The following is a 16,230-nucleotide window of genomic DNA, read 5'->3' on the forward strand; positions in this document are numbered from 1 at the left end:
TCCCTCCCCGGCAGAACACTAGGAAGGATCTGGGGAAGGATAGCCAAAGCTCCTCCAGCACAGAAATGCTTGTTCAGAGAGCTCCATCCCTCCCCTCTGCCCCGTCTGCCTGCCCCCGTGCCCGACCGAGGATGGGGAGAGTGTGCCAGGGCACCCGCCAGTCCCTGGTCCTGGCAGCCTGCCAGTGGAGGGGATGGATGCAGAGGGATGAATATCCGCATTTAGGGGAATTCTGGATTTTCTGCCCCCATCCTGCCACAATATCACAGGGTTAGAGGCTGGTGTTGGGCACCGCGGCTGAGAAAGGAAAAATGGAAAATGCTGAAGGTCAAACCTGTGAAGGTCAGACTTTTGGAGGTCAGTCCTGAGATGGAGCAGGGAGCTCAATCCAGCGTAGTCCATCCTCCCTCTCCTGACAGCATCCTGCCCAAGCCCCACCCAGGAAAACGGGGCTGCGATGGGGAGGGCTTCCTCCTATTGCCCCAATGCCAAAGTTTTGCCAGGCTGACCTCAATTCAAAAATAAAATCCTCTTCCTTCCCACCCCCAACCCCATCAGAAGCTACCAGATGGTCACAGAGAACTAAGCAGGAGCAGGGACCAAATCAACAGGTCTCTGCAAACATACAGGGCACGGATGCACACAGATGCGCAGAGAGGCAGGGACATCAGGAAAAGCCCGAGACATCCCCCCCATGCATTTCATCCCTGGAAGCACACACCTTGAAAGAGGAGCCCCGGTCTGGTGTCCTCCTCCCTCCCACTCATTTGGGGCGATCTGCTCCCCATAGCTTAAAATAGGCGCTATTGCCTCTGCCATTTCTCTCCATTTTGGTCTTTTTTGGGCAGATTTCCCTTTGTGAGCTCCTTTCAGCACAAGCCAGGGGTCATATCAAATGAGACCCCTTTGATATCAAACCCCCCTGCCTAACAGAACAATCCCCAGCTCCTTCCTTGGGAAAGGTGAAGACTAACAGCCAGGGCTGCTGGCTGTTCCTAGCCCTGCTTGCCTCCTGCCTCAGGATTGACGGCAATTAAACAGAGACATTAAACCCCTCCAGGCAGAGCGAAGGGCAAACAAATACCACCGCCCATGCAGATGGGAGAGGAAATGCAGCTGGAAACCTGATCAAAACCTTTCAGGGAAGTGTACAGTCTTCCCTGCCAAGTCTGGAAGGCTTTAGCTGGGGATGCTGCTTCCCCTCCTCCCTCCCGGCAGCCCTGTTTCCGGCACATGGCCGGCTCCACTTCTCCGTGCTCGGAGCCATTCTGCCTCCAGAGCGCTTCTGCAGCATCAACCCCCAGTCTGCATCCCAGGTCTGCTGCCTCCCCCTCCTTGAAGCCCAGTGGCAGTTCACAGCAGCCAGCCCAGCTCGGATCAAGCAAGCACAGCACATCCCGCAACGGCAGCGGAGGAGATCACAGGTACGTGGAGGCAGGCAGGCAGCAGGCAGGCTCCCACACACTTGCGTCTGCGGAAATGCCTTCTCTGGCTGCCTGACCTTCAGGGAGCAGAAAAGGGGAGCTGGGGTAGGAAGGGAGCTGCTTGCGGCCAGCCATCCTCCCTGTGCTCATTGTTTTGGGTTAAAAAAAAAACCACTGTTGCCTATCAACAGGGAGAGCTGCGCGGGTACGTGCTCCCAAGCCGGCCAGCATGGCAGCCCCTGGCCTCCATCCCAGGCAGCTGCGAGGAGGCTGACGCTCACCTTGCCCAGGTAGATCCACGTCTCTATTTGCTATGTCACCCCGAGCAGGAATGCTGCACGTCTCTCCGCCAATAGCTAGGGACCCCCGGCAGCTCTGCCCCCTCGCCCCCCTGGGTGCCGGCGTGCGCGGAGGAAAGCAGCAGCCCTTACCTTCTGTCCTCCGGCTGCACGAGTCACACCTTGGGAGCTGGCTCTTGCGCAGAGAGGAGGGAGGGTGGGGGGAAAACTTGGGAGTTTCCCACAATGCACCTCTGCAGACCGCATGAAGATGGAGAGCAGGGGAGGGGGGGAGGCAGTGCTCCAATCCAGAGGGAAGGGCTGGGACTTTTGCGGGGGGACAGGATGCCAAAGGGGGGGCCAGCAGGGCGGCTAAGGCAGGCCAGCTGCATCTCCACATCCCCTGTTTATTTGGGGCTGAGCCGTGGCTTGCTGGCTCGGCAATTCAGGGCTGTCCCTGCAGCACTGAGCCCCCTGCCTGCTTCGCTTGCTTTCTGCTCCAAAGCCTGCCTGGGTTTGCAGCGATTACAGTGAATATAGCCACAAAGGGGGGGAACATACTGGAGAAAATGGGAGGGGGCCAGCCTGATAAATCGGGATGCTTGTGTGTAGACAAGAGAAAAAAAGGAGTACGGGGCTCCCCCCAGCAGGATAAGGGATTTCTGAGTGTGACAATCCCCCAGCAGTGAGTTCAGGAGTGGCAATTTGTCTTGTCAGCTCTGCACAGTGGAGCGAAGCAGCTAAATGCTGCACCGTGGGGTAGTTTTGTGCCAGCTCTGCTTCCCTTCTCCCCAAACCCCCCTTTGCCCCAGCAGGCTGGGGTCTGACTCCCCTTACAAAGTCCTGCAAGGTCTGTGAGGGATTGCGGGCAGCCCAAGGCCAGCTCGGAGCCGGGCAAGCAGCCCGGGTCCCGCTGCGGAGCACTGTCAGACATCCAGCCAGGCTGTGCCAGACACACAAACTCCTCCTTAGCCGCACCGGCGCTCCGCAGCACGGTGGTTAAAAGCAAACAGCCGTCCCTGTCACAGCCTCACCTCCTCCAGCCAGGCACAGGTCTCAAATTCACACCGCTCGGGTCAAATCTTGCTTGTACCCCAAACTGCAGCCGGGTCCTGGGACTGTCTAGAGCTCTTTTAGACCAATTTTCTCAGGAAATAAGGGCTATGTGATGCTTGCCCATCTTCCTCCATACACTTACTTGGGAACCACTGACCAGCTTCATGCAATTTTGTAGAAAGTGTAGACATCTTAAGGAGATTACACTCAGAAATCCATGAGAAACCAACTTTGTCAGCTCAGCCACTCACAGAATAACTCACTTTACTTCTGTGCCACTGTCTTTTCCCCCCTCCCATAAACAGCAGCCAAGCAACAGCTCAGCCACAAACATACTCAGTGCAGTAGGGCAGAAACTCCAGAGAAAAATCAGTGTTTTCTTCCTTGACCCTCTCTGGCTCTGCCAAACTGCCCACAAGAGCCAAGCCAGTGTGTCTCACCTATGCCAACATGCTTAAAAATACTCAGGCTGCTTAAATTCCACTATAAAGACAAATTCTGCCCATCTTTGAAGGAAACTGCAGAAAACACAGGGGCTGGATGTGGGAACCCAAATCTCCCAGGAAAGGCCGTGTTTTGAGGGGCTGGTTTCGGATGCAGCTACCAACACTCCCTCAGAACAGGGATGAGCAAGGTTATCTTGATGTAGTCCTTGGCTTCAGGAGCCTGCTTGGCTCAGAGAAGCTGGCACAGACAGGACAAGCTGTGGCTGATGCTGATGTCCCCTCTGCCGTCTGTCTGCTCCTGAACCCAGCAGTACCAGCTCTCCCTGCTCTTTTAGGGACTCATGCCAGGCACAGCCAAGACCGTGAAGGTTCAGTGGCTGCAAACAGCTGCTTCCCCTTTCTAACGCCTCCGAGTCTGCCGATCTAACCATAGCAGCAGAGAGGGGCTAAGTGTCTGCAAAGCTTGTGAAAACCTGTGATTTAATGCAGGAGAAGCACCCAAACCGCTGCTCCCAGGACTCATAAAACCTTCTTGCTACTTCTACATCAGGCAGAAATATCCTCGGCCTCTGCACCTCCCCTTGGCACAGGGGAGGAGGGAGGGAGCCTCCTGCGAGCGGAAATTGCCGGCTCCAGTCCCCAGAGCCTGGATGAGTCGAGGCCAGAGGCTTCCGGCTGTGATTTCCTTGTGTTCACGCATGCTGCCTCAGCCTTAGGGGATAAACAGCCCCACACAATACATTCATGTGCCTCAGGCTTCCTGAATTTATATTATATGCCTCAGATTTTGAATTTTAAAAATATTTTTACCGATGTAGGAAAAAAAGGGAAGCAAAGGAAAGGAGCTGTAAAACCAATAGCCTCACCCCCCCACACTCAGAAATCCCCTGGCACCAAGCACAGGAAGGGTCCCCTGCGGCACGTGGGCCACATCACCCCTAACGCAGCGTGGGAGAGAGCCAAGCGCCGGCACGGCAAGCAGTGATTCAGCTCAAGACACAGCAAGGTGAAAACAGCTTCTTCAAGGTCAGATGGAGAGGGGAACCTTTAGAAACTGTGCTGCTGTTTTTGCCTCCTCCTCCTTGGCTCGCTGCATACCCTGGGATGAGTTAGCAGGGACGAGAACAGCCCTGGCTCCTGGGGAGCCCACCAGCAAGGTGGCAGCAGCATCCTTGGGAAGGGGCACGGTGTGCCCTGCACTTTCAGAGAGAAACAGTTGTTCCCAGACCTATTTGATGTCCTGCAAGCAGGAGGGCAGGCTCTGAGCAGGGAAACTGAGCTAGATGGATACAGCTCAGCCCATGGTGCCACAGAGCCAGGCTCGTTTTGGGGTCTGTGAAATCCTGAATGTACATTGTTGGGGCTGAACTGTCTCCCCGCTAGCTCTGCCCTGCCCTGGCAAAGCCTGCTGGTCTCAATGTCCCATTCCCTTGCAGCAGGGACCCCACAAGCCTTGCCACAGTAGCTGCACCATTTGCAATCAGCTGTGAAGATGGTGGCAATGAGGAGTCTACTTTTTCCCCCCTCCTTAAATTCCCCAATGTGCCTTAAAACATCCTTTCCCCCGTTCCCAGCATCCCTCAAAGCCAGCTTTGCTAAACGCATCCCCCTGAAGCGTTTTCTTTTCCATTGTGCCTGGTTCAAAGGCCAGCCCCGTGCAAGCTGCAGGCAGTCAACAGCCCCAGCTGCAAAATCCCCACATGCCTCAATCCCAGTTCCCCAGTCCCTGTCTCCTCCACAGGATGGGTTTACCCCCTCCTAACCAAGACGCAGGTACCCTGTTCATAAACTGGAGCATGAAAAGCAGGAGAGCAGGTCACAGAATGGGCTTACACTCATTTCATCCCTGGGCATCAGAAACCCCCAAGGCATTCTCTCCTCTCCTAGAGCCCCAGTTGCCACCCACCCGTAGCTGGAGAGGGAGGAAAAGGCTACACAGCAGCAAAAACCTGTGGCTGTTTGGGCAGCAGCCATTTCTCCTTACCCCTGCACTTCCAGGGAAGCAGGATGAAGGACATTTCTCACGGTGCAGTGGCTTGCAGCAGCCAAGGTGGGTTTGCAGTTGCAGGAGCTGAAGTGCTGCCTGGCTTAGCACCCTGCACAGAAAGTCCTTGCAGTGAAAATAGAAGCCCAGCTGCCCCTGGGGGGCTATTAATAGCCTCAAAGCCCTGACCAGCTTCACCTGGCACCTCCCCACCCACTGCCATGGGCCCCTGGGCTTCATTTAAGCTCAGCCCTGGGCACTCAGTCTCTGTTTGAGCAGCGCTGTGGGGGAGCCTATCTTGAGCCCTATCTTCTGCATGGGCTTCAGCTCAATGCTGTAGGCAGCTCATCTCTTTATTGAATCCCTCAGACATACACTTCAGCTTGTCCTCAGCCTGTATCTGGATGGGCCTTATAGCCATTCTCTGGTCTTGGCTCTAGGAAGGATCTCGGGTCCATATTGTAGCCTTGTTTCTGGTCCTGTCTCCTGCATGGACCTTGTACCCGTGCTGTAGCTCTGTTCCTAGCCCTGTCTCTGGCTCCATCTCCTGACTCAGCTCCCCAGGAGCACCCCAGGCCTGGTCCATCCCCTCACCCTGTTCCAGCACTGCCCACCCAGTGCGGACCCTGCAGGGCTCACCCCTCCATCCCCATCTGCAGGTACCTGCAGAGCCTGGTTCCCACCGCCTCACCCAGCCGAGGCTTTTCTGATGCTCTCCTGGCAATGCTAAGTTTATTTGTGGTATTGTTAACTTTCATTCATAGTTCACATAATAATTAGCTCTGCAATAATAATATTTACCTATAAGCATTCTAGCTCTATGGTATACTGTAATTACCATAATTAATAAAATTTTGCAAAAATGTAAATGCAATTAACTGTACAGCAGGGTGCATTAAGAGGTACAGAGCAATATTTCTATAAGCCTCCATCCTTTAAAAGTTCCCAAATACCTCCTCATAACCTGACAGTGATGGGATATTTTCCCCTCCCCATATAATCTCCAGTTAGCCAACATATTTGCGTTTAGCATAAGCAAGATTATACTCATATTTATATATCTTTTATATATGCTTAACACACAATTTTTTCAGCCTTTAACTAAGCAAGTACTGCTAGTGCTTAGTTTTCCATCTGCTTCAAACACTGTTTTCCTTTCTTGTTTGATTTCCTCCCCTACCCCCTTGCAAATTCCTCCTACATTTACATGCTTGCTTAAGGGACCGTTATGGGATTGGTGTCTCTCACTAGGTCTAGCTGCTTCTCTGCAAATTGTTGTCCCGCAAGGCTGATCCTGTAAGCAAATAAACCCATCAAGGTCATTGGGTCATTATAATTTTAGAGCGTTTTTGCAGTGCTTTAACTGTGAGTCCCCAGCATGGGTGGATCCAGATCTCAAGAGCTGTAACTCTCCAGGCTCTCTTGGGAGCTGTAACAGTTTTTATTCTTGGATCCCAAGTTATTAGTATTGCTTTAGGTTGTTAAACCAAGCTAAGCAAGACCACGACAGGGCACAGGTTAGATATTTAATCATGAAAAATCCTATTGCAGGAATTACTGGCTGTTCTGGTTAAACTGAAAGAAAATAAAGCTCCAGATGGGCAAAATCTGACAGCTGAGGCCTGGGGACTTGCCTTGATACACAGCTTCTGCTCTGCAGATAGCTGTTCTCCATCTCCGTTGGTCAGCCACAAACAGCAGGTCATCTTCATGAGTCCAGCAAGGATGCTGCAGACCTTCCCGTGGCTCGAGACTCCAGCAATTAAACTGAGTCAGTTGATCTCCTGGCTTATTACACTGTTTCACAGTATTGTTTTCAGGGTTCCCATGTACTTTGCCATGCATTACATAGATTTTCTTCCCACTGGCTTTCTGAGCTTGTAAGAGAAATCTCATTTTCTTCATCTCCCATCATGTTTTCTATCCCCCTTTTCCCAGTCATACCTCCAGTATTTTATTTCTTTATGGACATAATCACTGCCCGCAAAGAGATGCAATGGGTTCTGCTCAGAGAGTTTGTCTCTTAATAATGTCTATAATAGTCTGCACTCTATTTGGAGGGGGTTTTTTTAATAGTTTCCCCACTACTTGCTCTCCTGCTCTATTAATAGCAACATAGAGGACTATTTTTAGCTTGCTCATGTCTGGTGCTCTCATTGATGAAGCGTACATTTGGTTTACTACTGGGTTCTTTAAAAAGGACACTTGCATCCATACCCAGTAACTGCGATTGCGTTTTCTTCTCAACAGTTCAGCCTGCACCTTGTTCAGTTAGGGCAGGAGCAAGACGACCCGCTCCTTGTAAGGTCTGTACAGTATCTCTCCTACCCATTCATATCAAAGCCCGCTGGCATTCATGTAGGTGACACTCTGCTGACGCATTTCCCTAAAACCTGGGAGGGGTGTGAGTAGATTGGACTGCGAGGGTGAAAGCCTCAAAGACCATCCCCGCCCAGGCTGCTGGGGAGTTTTAGGTCCAGACCCTGAAGCAGACACAGTTCACGTGCTGCTGGTACCTGCTGTAACTATTTTTCTGCTCCCCTAGAACCAGCAGATGGGGAAATTCCTGTTGAAAGATGCTTTCCCAGTACTGGTCATTTTAGTGCAGAGGGTCTTAGAGCAGCTTCCTTCCACCTGAGTTAGGGCATCATCATGTCCTGAGCTCCACTTCCACTCCGGAGTCTTAATCAGTGATTTCCACAATGGGCTGCAGACACCAGCAAAGTTATGGATGTGCTGCTGCCAGGTATTAAATCCTCCCAATGGTGTTCTCAGTTGGGCTTGATAAGCAGCTTTATTTCATACAAAGCTTTAACCACCCTTGTGCCTATTGGTCTCCCTGGCTTGCCAGTTGTAATTCCCAGTAGTTAAGCTCAGCTTGCTCTAATGGTACCTACTTCAAACCCTGTTTGATCTATTAATTTTAAAACTTGGATACCCCTCACCTCTTCAGTAGCTCCAGTTGCTGGAATAGCATCCACGTAAGATGTTTTTTCTTTATCCTCTGGAGACACTAGTTTGAACAGATTTCTGACGTGAGCCTGTGCCTGCAGGTGTGTTGTGAAGCCCCGGCAGTACCTGCGCAAGGGTTTATTCCCTCTCTCCAAATGCAAAAACAAATCTGAAAATTGATTCTTCAGTAAGCAGGATGGCGAAGAAACCGTTGGATCTATAACTGAAACGCACTTGTTTTCTGGTAACTTAGCAATAATCACTGGCATGTTCGCTAAACTAAGAGCTGTTCTCATGGGGAATGCATTTCTTTGGCAGTATTCCACCGGCATTTGCCAGGATTTTCCATCAGCCTTTCTAATGGGTAGCAGTGGAAAATTATACGGGTTTGTAATGTCTCAAGAAATGCTTTGGTTAAAGTAATCCGTAATGATTTCACTCAGAGCATCTCAGCTTCTTTAGGATATGAGTATTTGTACGGGGACCGGAAGGTCCCGCTAGTTCAGCTTGGGCAACGGGTTTTACACAGAGCGGGCTTTTCTGCCATCCTCCTGGGGTGGCTTTTTCCATTATTCTTTATCGGTCTCCATTAAAGCTTGTATCTCTCCTTTCACCCTTTATAACGGCCTTTGCCTGGTTTCTGCATTGCCAACACAAAAATCTCACCATAAAAATCTAATAAGAGTCCACGCTCCCTCTTCCAATTGCTTTCGAAAATATCTTCCAGTCTTCCATCTTCATAACTTCATATCTTCCAGTCGCTTTCTAAAATAAGGGCTGGTGGGATACGATATCGCATCCTGCTGGTATCTTAGCAATTCCGCGTTGGTTCGGAAAAATCTTCTCCATCTTCTCCCAGTTTCTGGATCCATCTTTGTGCTGCTGATTTCTTACCTATCAGCTGGGCAATCTGGCTTAGCGTGCTCAGCAAGAAAGGCATATTCTGATCCCTTAGCGCACGTCAGAGCAAAGGCTGGTGTAGCACAAGCTCTAAGCATTGAGTATTTCATTTCCGTTTGATCTAAAACTTGAAGACATTTCTAGAAGTGCCATGCTCCAATCCACAACTGTGCTTTATTTTTGCAGTCGGACCAGCCCCGGGATAGCTGTTACACTGGGACAGCAACTGTTGTTCCCAGCTCCTTTTTCCTTTCCCTTTCATACATATCACCCCGATAATCCTCTTCCTCTGACAGCTCCCAGTCTAATTCTCCATTTCCTGCAGCTATTTTTAATTTCTCTATCCTACTCTGCATTTGCAAGCATCTAAATTTAGCTTCACATTGCCTGTGATGGGGTCCCCTTGGAGGTCCTCCTTGCTCCAGGGTGAAAGCTGCAGCAGGCAGTAATCCCTGCAGGAAACTGCAGCTTCCCTCTGATTTCCTGAATTTACAGGAAAATAATTCCAGCCGGATCTGCTCCCGGAGAGCTGTGGGATGGTATCTGTCTCCTAAAGACATGGGAGACTGGAAATGGGGAGGAGAAGAGTGATAGCAGAAATAAAGAGCCCCAAAGGAGGAGGAGGAGAAGGCTCCGTGACTTTTCTTACCAAGACAAGGCTAGTAAATGGCTTGGGGACCCCGAGCAAAGCACGGTTACTCTGGAAGGGTTAGAAATTCAGGGGCTTGGTGGTTTTTCAGTCAAACCCACAACCTGTTGTTAGGAGGAGGGTGAGCTGCTGGCACGGGGGAGGCGAGAGGCAGGAGAGGGGCTCCGGCATCTGCGAGCATTGGTGCACTTTCCTAAAGCCACCTTTTCCCCCCCAAAGCAGCATTTTCCTTGTGAGCTTATTGCTGGGAATCCTTTGGGAATTAAATTGCCCATCCAGGTGGTTTTGTGGAGGCCAGCTGGCGAGCTGCCCCATGGCCGGGAAAGAGGAAGGGTGTGCCGGATGTCAGGCTGCTGTTGAAAAGCGAAACCCTGCCTGTACGCGGGACAGCGATTTCGGGCAGCGCTTGGGTTCCTGCGGCAGGGCCCCGCCATCCCGGCGCCCGGGCGGTGCGGTGAGTGCATTGCGGCACAGCCTACCGCGCTGCGCCGAGGGATGGCGCGGGCAGGGTGGCATGGGCAACCGGCCACGTGGGGCCGTGGGGACCAGGCTGTTCCCGGGGCCAGGGGGGATTCTGTCCCGAGGGGCTGCAGCTCCCAGTCTGGCTAGAAACTCCCGTGATGCTTTTTCGGGTGCTTTTCTCTCTCCTGTGCCCTATCCCAGGGGAGACAGCCCCGCGGTGCCGGATCCTGCAGCCCTGGTGACCTTGCCATGCTGGGGTGACTGTCCCCAGCCTTTCCAGCGCAGGAAGAACCGGGCTGTATGGGACGAACTCGGTGCCCAGCTCCAAAGCCTCTTGCCATGGTGTAGCCATGATTTCTAACCTTTGGTATTTTCAGGTGACATCCTGTGATGGCAGGCGAAGAGTGTGCGTTAGCCGTTCTCTTACAAGCACTGCAGGGTCTCACACCTAAAGACTTTCAGGAGTTTAAGACGAAGTTATCGGAGGTTCACGTGGAAGGAGGATGGAATATCCCCAAGGATTCGCTGGTGAAGGCCACCCACCCTTGCGCACTTGCCAGCTGCATGGGCGAGAACTACAGCAAAGACGCCGCGATGGACGTAGCGATTGGGCTGTTCAAAGAGATGAACCAGAGAGACCTTGCAGAGAAACTCCTGGATGAGAAGGTGAAAGGTAGGAAGCCGGAGTCAATTTTGCTTTTCTTTGTCTCTTTTTCCCTTGGGTGATCCTGGAGACAGGTAGAAGTTGGTAAGAGCAGGTTTTGCTTTCCCAGGGAGCCTGGAAACACAAAGATGTCCTGCTGTGATCCTACTAGTGTGAGGGCTGTAGTGACCTCTCCTCTTGCTGTCCCCACTTACTGCTGGGCTCCCTCTGCTCCCAGAAAAGAGCCTTCAGCTCTCAGCGCTGCCTGGCAGGCAGCTGGGCAGATCCTTTCCTCCTGGGACGGGGATTAAGGACATCTCTGCAGAGCTCATATTTGGTAGCACTTTGCCACTGGAGGCGTCCCCGGGAGCCCAGGGACGGTGCCTTTGGCCCCAGGGGCACAAGCAGAAGGGGACGGAGGCTGTGGGTGGCCCCAGGCAATTGCATTTGCTCCCAGGGAGGATGAGGATTGCAGGGTGGTTAAAACAGAGGTTGATGGAGCAGGATGATGGGGGGACCCGGGAGAGGAGGACCCCCCCAGCTGACCAGAGGTCTGAAATTCTCACAGACGATGTCCTTATTGCCTCTGCCAGACTTCGGAAAGCCCTGAGCATTGAAGCAAGTGTCCCGTTGGTGTGTCGGGAGCGCGGTCGGGCTGGGTAGGAGCTCCTTGGGAATCTGGCTGTGCTTGGGACTGACTCTGCTTCTCGCCGGCGCAGATTACAAGCAGAAGTACAGAGAGCACGTGGTCAGGGAGTTCCTCTGGTACAAAGAAGTGAACTCCTGTCTCGGGGAGAACTTGTCCATCAGCAGCCGCTACACTGACTTGACCATCACCAGGAAGCCTCAGAGCAAGCACGGAGGCGAGCATGAAGCTGTGGGTGCCAGCCGTGGATGTGCCGACACCGGCAACGGAGCAGCCACCATCACCGCGCAGACGCTTTTCAAACCCGACAAAGATGGGCAAACGCCGCAGGTCGTGGTGCTGGTGGGGGCCGCGGGGATGGGGAAGACGATGACGGTCAGGAAGGTGATGGTGGAGTGGGTGGAAGGGACCCTCTACACGCAGTTTGACTACATCTTCTGCATAGACTGTAAAGACATTGCCTTTACCAAGGAAGCGAGCGTGGCAGACCTGGTTTCAAAGTGCTGCCCTCACAGGCGAACGCCGGCTGGGAAGATCCTGGATGACCAGAAGAAGATCCTGTTCATTTTTGATGGCTTCGAGGCCCTGGGATTTTCCCTGGTTCAGCCTGAAGATGAGCTGAGCTCTGACCCCAGGGAAGTGAAGCCGCTGGAAACCACCATGATAAGCTTGTTGAAGAAGACTGTTCTCCCTGAGTCCTCCTTGCTCATCACCACGAGGCCGATGGCTCTTCAAAGCCTGGGGCGGTGCCTGGAGGGTGAGTATTACGCGGAAATACTGGGATTTTCGGCAGCCATGAGGGAGGAGTATTTCCACAGGTATTTTGAGAACGACAATAAAGCCGACATGGCCTTCAGGTTTGCCAGAGGCAACAAGATCCTCTACAGCTTGTGCACCATCCCCGTCATGAGCTGGACCATAAGCACCATCCTTGAACAGGAGCTTTACAAGAAGAAAAACCTCGTCGAGTGCTCTAAAACCACCACGCAGATCAGCGTGTTTTACCTCTCCCGGTTAACGAAGTGCAGAGGCAGGGACAAGCCGCAGGAGCTCCAGCGGTTCCTGCGCAAGCTCTGCTCCTTGGCTGCTGACGGCGTCTGGAAGCACAAGGTCCTCTTTGAGGAGAAGGAAATCAAGGACTGTGGCTTGGACCAGCCAGAACTTCTCCCCATCTTCCTCAACGAGAAGATCTCAAAGAAAGGCGTAGACCATGGGAACATCTACAGCTTCACCCACCTGCACCTCCAGGAGTTTTTTGCAGCGATGTTTTATGTTCTGGAGGACGATGAGGAAATGGTCGGCGACTCCGGGGCTCTCGCAAAGGATGTGAATATGTTATTAGAAAGCTATAGCAAATCCAGGAAGGATTTGAACTTAACAGTGCGGTTCCTGTTTGGTCTGGTAAGCCAAAAATCAATAGAGTATGCCGATGAAATCATCGGGTGCAGAATTTCACCGCAAGCCAGGGAAGATATGCTGAGGTGGCTTCAGGGGAGGCACAGCGGCATCTCCCATCCCAGCCAAGCGCTGAAGGTTTCAGAGTTGGACACTTTCCACTTTGTGTTCGAGACGAATGAGAAAAGCTTCGCACAAAGTGCGTTGGGTCGTTTCACCGCCATAGACTTGCAGGACATCAAGTTGACTCTGTACGACCAAATGGCTCTTTCCTTCTGCATCAGGCAGTGGGCTGGGCTGGGCTGCATCACCCTCCGGGGATGCTCCTTCGACCAGCAGGATCCCGGGGAGGAGCTGGCTGCGTCAGTGCCTCGGTAAGTACTGCCCCTCTCTGCTCTAGAGACCCAAAATCACAAAGAATTCTCCTTCTCCACCCCAAAGGGTGGTTTTAAAGGCATTTCAGCTCCTTCCACCCAAAGACCAGCTTGTCCTTTCACTGGGGGGTTAATTCCTCAGCGGAGGATTTTACTCTTTCTTGGGGAGAATTATGGGAGAATAAGGATCACGCGGGCTCCTCCGTCGGCTGCAGGCAGTGGGATTGATGCAGTTGGAGCGTCTCGGCTCGACTTCCCCAGCCCGAACAGGCCCGTCTGCGCCTGGGTGTTGGTTTGGCTTCATGTCCCCCTTCTCGCACGCAAAGGGGAGATCCCCGGTGCTGAAATTTTAAGTGCGCCTCGAGCCTTGCTTGAGAGCAGGTAACTCCAGCAGTGACGCTCGTGCTCCTTTGCATCTCCAAGGCCATGGAGGTCCCACCCGAGGAGACCTCCTGCGAGCCGCTGGTGAGCGCTGCTTGGGGGGGTCGCGTGCCGGTGTCGAAGCCAGGAGCTCCCAGTGCCGGTGAGGGCTGCCCGTGCCCCCCGGGGCTCTGTCCTCCTGCAGCTCCGGTGCCTCGGGAGGATGTCCCCGTCCCCGTCCCCTCGCTGAGCGGCGGCAGGAGGAGCCGCACTCCCCCATCCACCTGCTCTGCCAGGCGCTGCGGCACCCGGGCAGCAACCTGCGGGTGCTCCGGTAAGAGACCTGTGTCCTCGACGCTGAGCCGAAACCGCGGCCGCGGTGCTGCTGCCGGCACGGGGAGGGTGCGTGGCCGGGGCCTGGCCGCCCCGGCTGGCTGGGGGGTGCGGGTGGGGGGCACCCGAAGCGGAGGGGCCGGGAGCTGCAGGGGGACGCAGCCCCCACTGCCCCACTGCGCCCAGACTGGCAGCGCGGGACTGGGGGTGAGGCCGGGCCCCATGGGCTGCGGGAGGGCGTGGTCCCTCCATGCTGATTGGCTGGGGGGTGGGAGGGTGTGGTCCCTCCATGCCGATTGGCCATACAGCGGGAGGGCGTGGTCCCTCCATGCTGATTGGCTGGGCGTGGGAGGGTGTGGTCCCTCCATACCGATTGGCCATACAGCGGGTGGGTGTGGTCCCTCCATGGTGATTGGCCATACAGCGGGAGGGCGTGGTCCCTCCATGCCGATTGGCCATACAGCGGGTGGGTGTGGTCCCTCCATGCTGATTGGCTGGGGGGTGGGAGGGTGTGGTCCCTCCATGGTGATTGGCCATACAGCGGGTGGGTGTGGTCCCTCCATGGTGATTGGCCATACAGCGGCTGGGTGTGGTCCCTCCATGCTGATTGATTGGCTGTGTGGTGGGTGGGTGTGGTCCCTCCATGCTGATTGGCTGTGTGGTGGGAGGGTGTGGTCCCTCCACGCTCACTGATTGGCCGTGTGTGGGCGGGCGGGGCAGGTGTGATGAGCCCCTCTGTTCTCCGCGCCTCTCCCCGCAGGCTGTGGTGGTGCGGGCTGTCGGAGCGCTGCTGCGCGGAGCTGGCGGCCCTCCTGGCCCAACACCCCAGCCTGGCCCGCCTGGAGCTGGGCGACGGCACGCTGGGCGACGGCGGCGTGCGCCTGCTCTGCGAGGGGCTGCAGCAGCCCGGCTGCCGCCTGCGTGTCCTGCGGTGAGTGGCCCCGGCACCCCCGGGCGTCCCCCTGGCACCCCGTGGGCATCTCCCAGGCAGCCAAACCCACGGGGTGGAGGAGCAGAGGGCTGGGGAGGCACCCCAAAAAAGTCCCTCCAGGGTGGCATCGTCCCTCTGTCCCGCTCTCCCAGGGTGAGGAGCTCGAAAGCAGTGGCACCGGGGTAGGGACCGTCACCGTGGTGGGGTGGCCCCGGGGGGCCCCTCGGGCTGGCTCTGAGGGTCTTTCCTGCGGGCCCTCGGCAGGCTGCGGTACTCCCGCCTCACCAGCGCCTGCTGCGAGGATCTCGCCGCCGTGCTGGGCACCAGCCCGTGCCTGGAGGAGCTGGATTTGTCCTTCAGCGAGGGGCTGCGCGATGCCGGCGTGCAGCTGCTGTGCGAGGGGCTCCGGCACCCCGCCTGCCAGCTGCAGACGCTGCGGTAAGGGGCCGCGGGGCGGGCGTTCCCTCCTTCCCACCCGGAGCAGCTCACCGACCGGCCGGTCAAACCCTCGTGTCCCTGTTTGCCTCGGTCCCACAGGCTGGGGAGCTGTCGGCTGACGGGCGCCTGCTGCCAAGCCCTGGCCGCTCGGCTGGTGGAGAGCCCGCGCCTTGCCTGCCTGGACCTGAGCGACAACGAGCTGGGAGCCGACGGTGTCCTGCAGCTCTGCCAGCAGCTCCGGCATCCCGCCTGCCCGCTGCGGGCACTGGGGTAAGGTGCCCGGCACGTCCCCCTTCCATCCCCAGCATCCCTGTGCCAGCACCCTGGGGTCGGATGCTGCGGGACAGGGAGGGGGATACCAGCATCCCAGCGCCCAGGAGAGCAGAGGGTGGTTTTTAACAGCTCTTCTCCTTTCCTTCCTCTATTTAAAGACTGAGCACTTCCGAGTTAAACGAGGAAGCGCTGCAGGAGCTGGCCGCTCTGCGGGCACTGAAGCCTGACCTGAAGATCGGGTACCTCCTCGAGCAGGACGTGCCGCAGGCGGGGGCCATGGCCCGGCTGCCCTTCCACCGCGGGGTCCTGCCGGGCGCGGGGGGAGCGGGGGGCAGGAAGGTGCTCCCCTCCTTTAGGAGAGGTCCCCTCCTTTAGGAGAGGTCCTTGCAACAACCGGGGCCACTTCCAGCCCAGTTCTCAGTGCTGCCGAAGGCGGGGAGAAGCCTCCCTGGGTCTGAGCCTGCCCCACGCGTGGGGGGACAGGGGAGGAGGTCCTGCCTGCATCTGCTGGGGGTCGGGTCAGAGCTGGGCTGGGGCCTTCCCTCTTCCGCTTCCCCACGCGTGTCGGTGGGAATAGCTGTGTGAGCGTTTGCCGATGCTAAATAAAGGCTCTGGGGCCAGTCCCAGGAATCCCCCTGTGCTCTTCCCCATCCTCCCCCGTCTCCGCCATGCCCAGGGATGCGTTT

At 55.3% G+C, this 16,230-nt stretch overlaps 2 protein-coding genes across 10 annotated transcripts in view; one reads left to right on the top strand and one right to left on the bottom strand.

Annotated features, from left to right (window-relative positions):
• Nucleotides 1–1,880, bottom strand: part of CEND1 (cell cycle exit and neuronal differentiation 1) — a 23,797-nt gene extending 21,917 nt beyond the window's left edge. For 3 of the 5 annotated variants that reach the window (XR_012043047.1, XR_012043046.1, XM_072865021.1), the window contains exon 1: nt 335–653. The gene's annotated coding sequence lies outside the window, so the exon portion shown is untranslated. Of the gene's footprint in view, nt 1–334; nt 655–1,855 lie in introns of those variants that run through there. The other 2 variants (XM_072865024.1, XM_072865025.1) reach the window with 2 other exon arrangements.
• LOC140653201 (NACHT, LRR and PYD domains-containing protein 3-like) lies at nt 1,225–16,168 on the top strand. Of its 5 annotated transcripts, XM_072865016.1 has the most exons (9): nt 1,225–1,424; nt 1,616–1,714; nt 10,529–10,824; nt 11,514–13,209; nt 13,775–13,903; nt 14,663–14,833; nt 15,098–15,271; nt 15,371–15,541; nt 15,703–16,168. In XM_072865016.1, exons 3-9 carry the CDS (start codon nt 10,542–10,544, stop codon nt 15,917–15,919), a joined length of 2,841 nt encoding a protein of 946 aa, XP_072721117.1. In that variant the 5' UTR covers nt 1,225–1,424; nt 1,616–1,714; nt 10,529–10,541; the 3' UTR covers nt 15,920–16,168. The 5 variants fall into 5 exon arrangements, with proteins under 5 accessions (XP_072721117.1, XP_072721121.1, XP_072721118.1 ...); XM_072865020.1 differs by lacking the exon at nt 13,775–13,903; XM_072865017.1 differs by lacking the exon at nt 1,616–1,714.
• The last annotated feature ends 62 nt before the right edge of the window (nt 16,169–16,230 follow it).

This window comes from Ciconia boyciana, chromosome 6 (genome assembly GCF_034638445.1).
Source record: "Ciconia boyciana chromosome 6, ASM3463844v1, whole genome shotgun sequence".
Lineage (NCBI taxonomy): Eukaryota > Metazoa > Chordata > Aves > Ciconiiformes > Ciconiidae > Ciconia > Ciconia boyciana.

Coding starts and splice junctions, on each gene's coding strand:
- LOC140653201 (XM_072865016.1), top strand. CDS start 10,542: ATGGCAGGCGAAGAGTGTGCGTTAGCCGTTCTCTTACAAGCACTGCAG. Junction 14,834..15,097: donor TGCCGCCTGCGTGTCCTGCG/GTGAGTGGCCCC, acceptor GGCCCTCGGCAG/GCTGCGGTACTCCCGCCTCA. Junction 15,542..15,702: donor TGCCCGCTGCGGGCACTGGG/GTAAGGTGCCCG, acceptor CTCTATTTAAAG/ACTGAGCACTTCCGAGTTAA.